This window comes from Limanda limanda, chromosome 23 (assembly GCF_963576545.1).
Source record: "Limanda limanda chromosome 23, fLimLim1.1, whole genome shotgun sequence".
Classification (NCBI taxonomy): Eukaryota; Metazoa; Chordata; class Actinopteri; order Pleuronectiformes; family Pleuronectidae; genus Limanda; species Limanda limanda.
The window spans coordinates 6,092,082-6,105,147 of NC_083658.1; the positions used below are offsets into that span (position 1 = coordinate 6,092,082).

Genomic DNA, 13,066 nt, shown 5'->3' on the forward strand with positions numbered 1-13,066 from the left:
AACGCTTTCCCTCACACGAAGTCAGCAGGGTTGTTCCAAACCACCACAAGACTGTACAGTGCACGTCACCTAGCACAACTGTCAGTAATATCAATATCCACTGAGTAATGCCTTATTTCTATATATTTGTATATGTACTGTTAAATCTCATACTTTTGGCTATTATTATAGAATCTCACCTTAAAAGGATTCAGAAATCAGCATGCTTATTCTAGTAAATGTGCATCAAAACTAGGGGTGGGAATTGGCAAAAATGTGACGATTCAATAGTATTGCGATATTTGGGCCACGATTCAATAGTATTGCGATTCTGCGATATATTGCGATACTGCAAGTATTGTGATTCGATTCTGCGATTTATTGCGATTCATGTCCCCCATATTATTCAAAGGCATTACAAAAAATGAGGAAAATAAGACTGCTCACCTCACTTCAAATGTCACATTTAATTCTGTGAACAACATTGTCTTCTACACATTTACTGAAGTGCAAAAACTAAGAAAGGGTAGTGCAAAAACTTTGTCCTTGAACATTCAGGACACAGGACCTTTGTAATTATTTTCTGAATAGGAGACCTCTCACATGAACGCTGAGCTCCCAGCACATAACTTACAATTATTTAAATACAGTAACATAAAGCAGACATAATAGAGTAACATAAACCTGAGAATAATCATATAAATAAGAGTAACCTAGAGCTTCAATCAAATTGAGAAAAATAAACAAATGTGTACTACTAGAGTCCAGTCCAGTTGGCTGCAAGGTCATGACCCAAAATGTTAAATTCATTTGGGAATATTGGCATTTTTGTTCAGAAAAAGGAGTCGGTCAACATGTATATATATATATATAATTGTAAATAAAGTATTAAAAAAAAAAATATTGCAATACTATGTGCTACAGTATCGATATAATCGCGGGCGCAAAATATCGCGATACTGAACAGAATCGATTTTTTCCTCCACCACTAATCAAAACATGGCCGAACAGTAAGTGTGTAACCGGCTCTCGCTCAAACCTCCATCAGGTTTTATCACTCAGCAGTCGAGGGCGACAAACAGATTTAGACGTTTGCTTCCCAGCCCTCCACACTGGCTCCTCCCACTGTCGTTATTACACAGAAGCCTTGAGCTCAGAGCCTCTCCCTTGTTCTGCAATCATATCCGTGCGCCTCCTCCGTCCGGTCCCCTGAGTTGACATCAGCACCTGTTGACTGGCCAATTAGAAGGACTCACTCAGCGCAGATTAGGTCGCGCACAGCCCGGTTGTGTGTGTCTGTGTGTGTGTGTGTTACTGCGTAGATACAGACTTCCCTGGAGGATATTCGTGGACTGTGGTGATGTGGATTTCTCTACGTGTGTGTGTGTGTTGGTGTGTTTTCTGCTGAGCGGGAGGCCTGACCACCCAAACAGAGCAGTGGGGTACACAGGTGGTCCCATGAATGAACAGCGCTGCCTTGTCAGTCAGCAGGGCCGTTAAGCCCGAGTCGCACATGCACACCCACAGATAGATAAGGGAGAAAAAAAACGGGAGGAGGGAGCGGAAAATACCAGAGGAAGGAAAGAAAGAGAGAAATGTGAGAGGTAGAGAGAGATTTCATATCAAATAAAGACGCGAGGAGCAGATGTGTGAGGGAGTCTGGGAGTCTTTCTGCACGGCTCAGCAGAAAGTGGAAAGAGCAAAAAAAAGAGGGATGAAGGTCAACCTCCTCATTAATCCAGATTAAATGGTGAAGGCCACCAGGGGAGGCGAAGGGAGGGAGAGAGAGAGGGAACGGGTGATACAGAGATAGAGGAGAGGGACACCTGGGTCCTGAGCTCCGGCCCACCCAACCAGACGGGAAGCTTCGCCAGTTTCCTTTCTTCTCTCATCACTCGACTCCCATGTTCCATTTCCACATCTTTTCCACTTCCTCTACCTCTCCTTCACCTTTGGGACCCTCTCCTTTATAATATCTGTTTATTACACCTTTCTTCACACCGCGCCTATTTTAAATCAAATCAAAGCAAATCAGACTTTGTTGTCATTTCTCATGCAACAGTAGTGCAGGCAGAAGGAAATGGCCTTTCCCTGGGATCACTGGATAAGATAAAGAAACTAAAAGGAGATCACGCATACAAACACAAAATGAAAAACACACATTGTCCCAGAGTCCCATATATTGTTAATATAATTTAAACACGTCTCTTATTGTGTTTTCATCTGCAGCCCAATGTTCGCTTCCCAAAGATAACCATCAGCGTAAAGCAGGGATATGAGCCACATGAATCCACATCTGGAAGAATTTAGACAAGGTCCATTACAGCGGATTTCATCTACAGTCCCCGTTACGCTCCAGACATTTTTCTGAAACTTTCTGGAGGGACAGTGTGTTTCCTTCAAGTAAAATGTCCGAGTGAGATGTGAGAATAGAGCAGGAAAACATCAGAGTGGGCGTGTTGATGATATTTATCCGATACACGAGGGACACACACTAATCTGTCAGGAGGAAAAAGACGTGTCATACACCTAAAAGACGTCAAGGCGTGAAAGAGACCCTTAATACTTTCTTTCTTCAATTTCCTGGATGACTAATGGGGAGGATAAATTCCTCTAGTGCAATGATACGACAGTACGGGTGACCTTTGACCTTGGTCTCTTATGGGAGTATTTACATTTCTTTACGGTGACGAGTGTCTGAGAGAGTTAAAGGAAATAAAAAATGTGTAATATCAGATACAGGAAGGATGTTGTGTTGAAGCAAACATACAGGAAGTTGTGAGATAATTGTGTGTAATAGCCTGACTACCTGCAGCCACATGGGAGTGCATGTGTGTATCCGGCCCAGCAGCTGGGGGATTAGGGGGGGGGGGGCGCGGGCCTCAGCGACCCACAGGGAGTTCCTCATCCCTGGGTCACGCAGCTGGCTTCAGCTCGGTAGGAAGATGGATGTGTTTAGTCTGGGGACCTTTTGTTAACCTGAGCCTCACTCCAACCATGTCCAATGTGCGCAATATTTGAATTTTCCATAAATTAGGATTGAACTTGGCGGAGATTCGTCGAGAGAGGAGAGCGTGGCTCGGTTTGTATATTGAAAGTGTCCGAATGAGATCTGTGTTTACGTGTTCGCTGACGCAACTTCGTGTGAAAGGCACCGTAAGAGGGAAGGAGAAGGAAACACAAACACCACAGAGTAACACAAAGTCTGAGAAGAGACATAACAAATGAACAAGGAAGAATAAACCGTCAAGTTTCTCCATTTGTTACCCCAGAGGTGGAATATGCACTGGTTTACCTGTGTGCTGCCAAAAGCACAGCACCCCCAAGGCCAGGGCCGACGGTTCCTCCAGAAACTTTTGACTCACGCCAAACACGCCAAACTACACGGCAGATTACCGCCGGATTAAAATGTTGGTCGCCTTCGGTAATCACAATTAAACGGAGCCGCGCCAGTCGCCGCTAATCTAGTCTGAAAAGAGCTTATGACAACAGCCGACGTGGAGACAGTAGGTGTGTTTCCATTCAGCTGTCACACCGGGTTTCACGCACACTTTGTAAAATGTCAATGTAGTGAAAGGGGAAGAAAACAAGCAAATGCAAATTGGATGTTTCCGTGAGCGACGGAGAAAAGAAAATGGGAGGAACACATTAGATAGGTTGTTTGCTTCTTTGTCATGATTTAATGTAGAAGTGCGATTAGAATAGAGGTATTATTAATAAAGCTACAATTTAAAGATGCAATGGACTGACGAGGGGAGGGATAATTTGCAGGTAACATTTCAATTAAGCTGTTTTCAGACATGAGCGCGCAGCAGGAACTTTGAGGCGAGGGGTGGAATTCTGGGTAAAACATGCAAAGAGGCTGTGGAAATTACATGTTTATGTTTAAAGCACAAGTATTTTGATCACATTTATGAATTATTCTTCCGGTTTCACGTCGGTCACATGTTAGAAATATCATCGACGCGTCCACTCGCTCGCTGTGAATCTTTCAGACATTTCCCTTCGTGCATTTTACCGAGAAGCTGGCAGGGAAAGTTCCTGAAAATGTTTGGCAGAACTGACTTGGACATTTGTGTTCTCACATACAGCCCTTCTGGAAAAATGTCAGGAAAACATCCAGAGTTCGGTGCGTGTCTAAAAGCAGCAAAAGTGCAAATCCCCAAAAATTGTGCCGTTGCATTTGTGGAATGCAAAACATCTGAACCGAAAAGAAGACATTTAGAAATAGAGCGGCAGAGAGAGGGAGAGAAGAGGAGCCATGTTTAGCAGGAGCCAGACAGATGCAGACAGCACTGAGGTCTATATGGAGCAGCCGAGCCGGGTGTGATGTGAACCACAGGGACCAACCAGAGAGGGAAGCTGTAATGACACGCCGTGTAATACATCTGACTCACACCTCGGGAACATCAACACCATATACCACACTCACAACCTCCCTCTCCAATGTGTGTGTGTGTGTGTGTCAGTGGGGCGAGTGCAAATGACAGACTGAGCATTACATACATATTTATATACATGTGAATGTCTGTCGGGAGTGTGTGTGATTACATGCGAGGCAGCGGAAGATAAATGTGTGCGTTTGTGTGTCCGTCTGGGACGGGCGGGAGTGTGCGATGCCGTTTAGGCGCCGCCTCCACCTTGTGACAGTGAAGAATTCGGGTGTGTGGTGATGGCGTGGCAGATGGGAGCCCAGGGGCGGGGGGGGGGGCGGTGGCTGCACCTGCCCCCTCGGAAACGGAAGAAGGAAATTAGGGGAACTATCCCGGTCCCTCAACTGCACCCGGCCCTCGTGAGTGCTTTACACTAAACAGCTGGAGAAGAGCCAATTCATCAGACCGACACACAAACACACACAAACACACACAAACACACACAAACACACACAAACACACACGACAAAATGGGATTAAACTCGGAAAACAGCAACCTAGTGTGAGCATATGTTAGAAATGCAGAAAGCCTCATCTAGGAAAGCTTTACATGTGTCTATGTACTTTTCCACGTTACTTTAATAAAACTCTTAAATAAGGTTGATATAGGATGTGGCTTTCGGAAAATTCTATATATAAATAATCAACTTTCTTTATATAGAACTTTGCAAAATAACAAGTTTACAAAGTGCCTTTCTAGTCGATTCCCGCTCGGGCTTCCGTTCAGAGTTCACTTGCAGTGTGTTTGTCTTCTTCGGGTTCTCACACGTGCATTAAGAATCAGTGCAGATGCTCAGACACTTAACTGCACGGCACCTAAATGACATTAGCACATTTCACTTATTAATGTTGTGATTGCGGAGATGAGGAGAACATACAGATGCATATGCAGGCACATCTGGAAGTCATGTGCTCACCTGTTGTGGCGGGCGGACACGCGCCGCATGCAAAGTGAAATAATTGCTCGGTGGAAAAGAAAAGCAGCTGCTGCAGCTCACTTCCAACCACTCCCACTCCCCCACTCCCACTCCCACACTCCCACTCCCACTCCCACACTCCCACTCATATGCATGTGTGTAGATATTTTTCTGGGTGAAATGTTGGATGTGACAGGATTTTCCGAGGAACCAGTGCTGCCACAGAAATGGTTTTATTCACCAAATCCAACCTGTGGTGCAAGGAGGTGATATCAATATGGAGAAATACTGGAGAGCCCGACTGATATGACATGTCAGCAGATATATAGAAATTATATACATATATCTATATATTATAAATCCTTGAAAATATAGAAACATTGGCAATGATTCCTAAGATATCTTCATATCGGCAGTCATATCTGTGAAAGGTTCCAGATGAGTTGGAGCCAGAACCACAACGTTCCTCTAGTCATCAATTATTGTAAAATATGTGTATTTAAAAAATGTAATACAGCACATTTAGCAAGTTGACATGTTCATTAGTGCATGATGCATTCTCCAGATTCTCCAAATCCGTCCACGTCCAAACTCTACGCACACACACACTCACTCACACACACACACACACACACACACACACACACACACACACACACACACACACTTACGAATACAAAGCCACAGCACTAATGGCACTGAGCTAGCTGAGTGCTACAGACACAGAGCAGGCCCTGGCTCGGCAGCAAAGGAAACCATTAGGCGCTCTGGCCCCGGCCACCGAGGCAGCTCCGCTAATCAAACCCGCCTATGTCAACAGCGGCGGTGGAAATTGGCTCTCACCTAAGGCTCACGTGCCTCATCTAAACGGGCCCGTGTTTACACTCTCTGCTACTTTCTACCAGGCTAATGACAGGGAGACGTGGACAGTGTCGGAGGCTCGGGCTCGGATACGAGGAGGTGAGGAGAGACGGGAGGCGCCGGGGCCAAGCGGCCTGGATCCAAACCGACGGTCCCTCCTGAAGCTCATATGAACATTTAATGACTCATTCATCATCTCGGTGATGTCATGCTTCCGACGACAATCAATAACCATTTATTCTGCATCCACGTCCTTTCCCATGTATTCTGGTGATATGATGTGATTTAGCTGCTGCTGCTCTTTTTTCCCAGGGACCTACAATAAAATGCCAGACAACCAAAAATTACACAAAAAAAAAAAAGGGAGATTTACTTCTTGGGCCGAGAGGGAGAGAGATGGTGTAATGGAGACACGCAGTGAGGGAACAGTTGATGACAGAAACAGATGGGTTTTCGTTTTTTCCTCTAAATGCAGAAACTTTCAGGCTGTTCACAACTCGCTTTAGATTTCCCAGATTATTTGCAGTTCAAACTACGTTCACCGCGGACCTTTTCTATCCCAACCATAGACTCTATAAAGATGGCATCACTTCTGAGGAGCAGTCATGTCATCCACCTTTGTTTACAGTCTGTAATTCTAACAATAGACCATTTGAATTCACAGTGTCCCATTGCATTTGCAAACCGGAATCGTGCATTTGCCGAACGCCGCTCCGACGTGTGCACACGACAGCCTCTGTGTTTCTCGCCGAGCTGGCAGGGAGCACCGCGGCCTCAAAGTATATATCTTTTGGTTTATTTATAAAGCGATGATTTCATTTTCCCCTTGCACACGGGCCCAAGAGACCGCGGGAGAGAGGGAGGGAGAGAGGGATGACAGGAGAGCCAGACGAGATACAAAGAGACGTAAGAGAGATATAAACAGAAGTGACAGAGAGATGCAGGCGGAGGGATTGATGGAATCAAGGAAAACAGGCCCGAGAACAGAAAAAGGGAGAAGTTATTGTAAACAGGTAGAGCCACCGGTGTCTCGGCTGTGCATGTGGCAGCGGCAGGCTAAAGCCCTTTCATTTCGTACCGCTGATTCCATTACGCTCTCCTGTGTCTGAGAGCAAACACCGTTAGCTGGACAAACACCGGCGCCGCAGAGAGCACCAGCGGGGGGGCTCGCTCCCTCATAAAGAACCCGCAAATAAGAGAAACGGGTCACAGCGCCTCTCGGGAAATCAAACAAAACAATCGGCACGCTGCTTGAGACGCTCTTGAGCTGCTTATTTAACCATAAAAAAGGGAGTTTTGGGGGGTGGGGGGGTGGGGTCACGTCACCTTTTAAACCAATCATGTAGGGTCCTGGAACGGCATCGGCAGCTGTCGCCGGGCGAACGTTGAGGAACGATGGCTTCTCCAGGACCCGAGGAATGAAATGACTTACGGAGACAATAACTCTTAAGTGAATCTGGGGGCGAGTTTTGAAGTGAGTCATTCGACAGCTGGAGTGGTGGGGGGGGGGGGGGCAGTCGAAGTTTGTTTGGGGGTTTAATAAAAAACGAAAATAAGATTTCTCCGCTGACCTTGAGCAAGCCAAACCAGATTCACAGAGAGAGAGCTCCAAACTACATTACAGCACTGATATGATAACGGACTTCTGCAATAAATACGTCCGACCATCAGTGAGAGGTGGGAGTGAAATTATCGGAGCTTATTTCCAGTTGATAAAATGAAACAGTGAAGCAGAAATGAACCAGTAAACACGAGCGACTTCATTCTATTCTAATCAACGGAAGAATCCAGCACTGTTCTCTATTCTCCGTGTTGCCGGGTGTCTCCACTCCGGACGTGGCTCATTAGAGCGAACGCTTCCCCAGGTGAAAAGGTTCCTGCGCCGAGACGTGGTGGAGAAAACCAAGTGTGTGTTAGTGTGGGCATCTCCAGGAAGGTCAAAGAGAGCCCTTAAGGGACGCCTCCCTCAGACCTGGAGGACACTCAACATGCTGAGGACAATCCAGGAGCTGCCCTCTGGTTTTTAAAACGAGAGAGCGATGACGAGAAGCTGCTGAGACCTGGATCTTCTCCTGAGTTTCCTTTTATTTATGGAGAACGCTGCAGGAGATTGGAAAATAACAGGAAAATGTCAGGAACTTTCAGGCGAGGGGTCTGGGAAGAGCAGCAGGAAGATATTTATATTCTACCAGTTATACATCTGTTATAAACGTCATTCATATTTTTCTGCTGTATTTTCACATAGGCTCACGCTGTCATTCTCTGGACATTTCACCAGGGAGCTGCCAGGAAAAGTTCTAGAAAGTCTCTGGAGCCTCGGACACGCACTGCAAACCAGTCGAACCCAACTCAGTCTAAATATCATTCTGACCCAAGGAGTCAATTGGACGTGTGAGGACATTCTCCACTCACACACACACGTCCCTCTCAGTGAGTCCTTTCCATTGTCCAGCAGTGACAGCGGCTCAGTGAGGCCTGTAGGCTCCTCCCTGGTTGGAGACCTGTGCTCTCTCGCCTTCACCGGCCGTTGGCTTCACATTAATCAGCCAATTATCGGCCGCGGCCAGGAACAACTGCCGCTCCAACCTGGCCCCCTAATCCAATCACCCTTGGGGAAGTGGGTCAGGGGCTGCTCTGATTGGATAACCCCAGGCTGGGTCGCCGCGCCCATGACCTGCTGCTTTGAATTGGTAATGATGTTAATATTCTCCATATGGCCCTGCCTGCCCGTGTGTGTGTGTGTGTGTGTGTGCTCACAGTTGTGTGTGTCCCCGAGCACAGCGCCTGTCTGGAGGCTGAGCTGTGCCGCAGCATTAATGGCCGATGGAGAGGGAGGCAGGAGCCAAAGTAGCACTATCACCCTCCCTGGAGCAAAGCTCTCGCTGCGCTGCCACTTCCAGACCTCTCTCCAAATCCTCTCTCCCAGACTCCAGCCCTCTCTCTCGCTGGCTGCTGTGCAGTCGCCCTCAGCACTAAGTCCCAGGCTGAGGTCCACCTTTTCTTTTTTCTTCTTTTTTTCATCAGTCCTGCTACTTTGGCATCCACTCCTTCAGGTCCAAAGAAACTCTTGATTTGAGTGAGTGTGTGGGGGGGGGAGAGCAGCCAGACAGACCTCCGTATAATGAAGCCCAGTGTGGGCTGCAGCTCTGTGATGGGAAATGTTTTCCGATACAGTGAAGAAAGCACGATGGGTAACAGGGGAAACTTTCTCCCATAGAAGTGTTTTGTGTTCCTTAAAGCTACAAAAAGTCACATTTATGAGAGAAATAAAATAATGAGAATTTAACCAAAGACGCAGATTAAAACCCCCAAATCACTGTAATTTCTCAGCTTCTTATAACTTGTCCTGACTCTCATCCGGCTCTCAAGTCCACAAACATCACACCCTGTCTTAAAGGTATAAATCTGCATAGGTGGCATCAGGTCTTGATGGGTTAATAGAAGATAATTGTGAGATTTCATCATGGAAGTTATAACGCACATCGAACAATCGTCCATCTCGAATTTACCACCGTTCTCCTAAATCTTACCTCCACTATATTCTCTCTCCATCTATGAGGTGCTGCATCTCGTGCACTATCCCTGCACACGCACACACACGTGCACGCTCGCTCACACTCACCCCCCCCCCCCCCCTCCAGCTGCAGCCCCAGCCGGCTCCACACAAAAGGCAGGCCAAATGTATGCTAATGAGAGCCAGGCCAATGGTGGAGCCGCACTCATTTTGAGAGGAAATGGCTTTCAATAATGGCGGCCCCCGGGGGATTTTTGCACAAAGTTCAGCTCCACTTTGAAAAATGCATTCAATTCACTGCTGTGTGCGCGCTCTCTCTCTCTCTCTCTCTTTTCTCTCTCCTCCTTTCTTTTTTTTCCTCTTCCCGGAATATATTTGCGTCCCCTCCCTCCTTTTTTTTGGCTTCTCCAGTTCTGCGAGTGCGAGTCGATGGATTTCGGGGACAGAGGAAGTCGAGATTTATCTTTACGGAAACGTCAGAAAACAAGAAACACACACGGGTTTTAAAAAGTGTTCACACTCCAATCTGGCACTTTTTTCTCCGCCTTTTTGTTGCTTTTGCCCTTCTGCTGTTGCACGTGTCTCCAGGAGCCTGTTCACTGAACCACGTGCATTTCAAACGGATATCGTCCTGTGGATCTTGGGCCGGGGAAAATCTTCAAAGAGCCAAAGATCAACAGTTAAATAACACGGAGAATATTCCTGGAGGAAACGAACATTATCTGAACCCGACTTGTCATCTTCACACCAGAAAATATAGAAACCCCGGTGGCTGCTACTTGGATGTATTAAATAAATCTTAAACATTTGAGGCATCATTATATTTATTATAACCAGTGTTGAATCCAAACATCCTGTGTTAGCCGACACATTTCCTTATTTTAAATGTTTTTTTATCCGTCACCCAACAGAAATAAGAAGATGCTTAATTAAAAAGCCTCTTAAAGCCTCTTTTTTTAATACGCCGGAACACACAGATTAAGCTTGAGCTAAAAGTAGTGGGAATGCATTAGGGCTGCACTAATGATGAGTTTCCTTATCCGAGGATGCATTTTTATTTCTTCAATACTATTTTGTCTATAAAATGTCAGAAAACGGCAAAAGGGGGCAACTATAACTTCTCAGAAATCAAGGTGACGTTTTCAAACTGCAAATTTATTAGACGTATGCCATTTAAAATGACGAAAACACATAAAACTTTATATTTTAGAGGTGGAAAACAAGAGAAAAGTGGTATTTTCACATGATGAATGAGCTTAAATAGATATTAAGCCGTAAATCCTCACATCCTTGTCGTCTGAACCAAGGAATTAGTTATTTAAATGGTTATTAAACAGTTTCTGCGTTAAATAGACGTTCATTTCGGCTCGTCTGAATGGCTCGGGAGGTTTTCAATTTTCCGCATTCGCCTCAATTTCATTACGGAGAAAGTTTGGATAAGTATTTTCTTCTTCTTCCTCTGCTGCGGTACAGATCCGGAGTGTGGACGGACTGAGCTGTCACCGATCACCCACGTCTCCCTCAGCCCCTCCGTCTCCATTTGGGTTTGTCTCCACGGTTACAGCTGGCTGATCTCTGTCCCTCTGTCGCTCGCTCGTGTTCCTCCTTCTCCTCTTCGTCTCTCTCGCAGATTCTCCCTCTCGTCATCGTCACCCCCCCCACACACACCCCCCCCCTCCTAAGCCAGCGCTGATGTCTGGGCTCCCTGGTGCCTGTCATATCAGGAGGGGCAATAACCCATGAAATGACTGTTCTCTTTTTCTCACTCTCTCCTCCTCTCCATCCCGGTGTCCCCTCTTTTACCTCATTCTCCCTCCTCTCGCTTTCCCCCTCGCCCCGTGCCACTCCACGCTCCACTTAGCTGCCGGGGCGCGAGCATCACAAAAATGACGTATGCTCAGCATGTGCACACACACACACACACACACTCGCACGCACAAACGCATGCAGAAGACGGTGAATATTCTGGAGAGGATGTATCCCTGCTGGGCTCAGACTTATACGGAGAACAGCCCATATATGCACCTATTTCGGCGAGAGAACATTGAAACATGTGCAGATCCATGAAAACCACACGGGAGGTTGTGTATCCATCATAAGAGAAACACGTCCGTGGTGTGTGTGTGTGTGTGTGTGTGTGTGTGTGTGTGTGTGTGTGTGTGTGTGTGTGTGTGTGTGTGTGATGCTCCTGCTCTGTGGAGAGCTGATCACTCCTGTTCCTGGGATGAGTAGACACTCCCAAGGCAAACACTCCAGATTTAATTATAAGCTCCAAAGAGGATTAGTCTGTGCCGAGTGTGTGTGTGTGTGTGTGTGTGAGAGAGAGAGAGAGTGGTGGCAGACACAAAGGCAGGGGAGGGGCAAGAAGTGATCCCTTCATTTCCTGCACTTAAGAATAAGACACCTGCATGTGTGCATGTGCTCTCACCTGGGCTGGGTCGGGTACTGGCGGTCCGGCTCATCGTAGCGGTGCGCCGGTCGAGATTCAACTCCTCTCGCCGCCATCTGTGAGGAGACACGCCACCGTTAGTGTAAATATGTAGACTGGAAAAGGTCAGAGGTTCAATCGCTCAACAGTCAGAATAACCTTGAGCAAGGCAATGAGCTACATATAGTTACTACTGCACATAAAGTATTTAGAGCGTGTGTGCAGCCTTGTGGTTTGAGTGGACAACAGGACAGGGAGAAGTCCTGCAAGGCCCCACAAGCAGCAACGTAAACATACGTGACCACATGTCAGCACTGTTCCCCCCTCCACAACACGTGTGTGTACATTTCCTACAAACACACAAGTCATATTTGAAAAAAAAAAAACGACATTTAAAGTGGTGTTTGTGTAAAGGTCTTTCATCCACACACACACACACACACACCAGGAAGTGGCTGATTAAAGCCATGTCCACGCCGGGCCGGATGAATCTGGAAAAGGCTGTTTACTCCCTCTGTGCCGTCTCTCTCTGCTGGTAAACACCACGGTGGATTACAGGCGTCGTGATCTAATGGAGCCGGACAGTCGCAGCCCGGTGGCTCGGCTTGGTCTCAGCAGGATAAGCCTCTGTGCTGTCACCTCCAACTCCTCACAGGGACTTGCACATGGCCGACAAATGGAAGGAAGGTTAATGAATAAATGAGGAGGAAAGAAAACACGGTGGGTCACCAGAAATGTCCCAGATACAAACGCTGCCATCTTGCGTATTCCGAGGCAGTGGTAATCGGGTTTATGAACTATACTGCAGCCAAGTCTATGAAGGAACATAATAATAACGCTCTCCTCCACAACCATCAAAACACCAGAATAACACGGGAATATCTCTTGGAAGAATCCCCTCAGTCCTCAGATTTATAGGATCTGTGTTGCTCTG

At 46.6% G+C, this 13,066-nt stretch overlaps 1 protein-coding gene across 1 annotated transcript in view; it reads right to left on the minus strand.

Moving 5' to 3' along the window:
- pard3ba (par-3 family cell polarity regulator beta a) overlaps positions 1-13,066 on the minus strand; it is a 136,603-nt gene that overhangs the window by 2,963 nt on the left and 120,574 nt on the right. Inside the window, exon 23 of the mRNA XM_061067263.1 lies at positions 12,133-12,209. Coding sequence (XP_060923246.1) covers positions 12,133-12,209 — 77 coding nt within the window. The remainder of the gene's footprint in view (positions 1-12,132; positions 12,210-13,066) is intronic.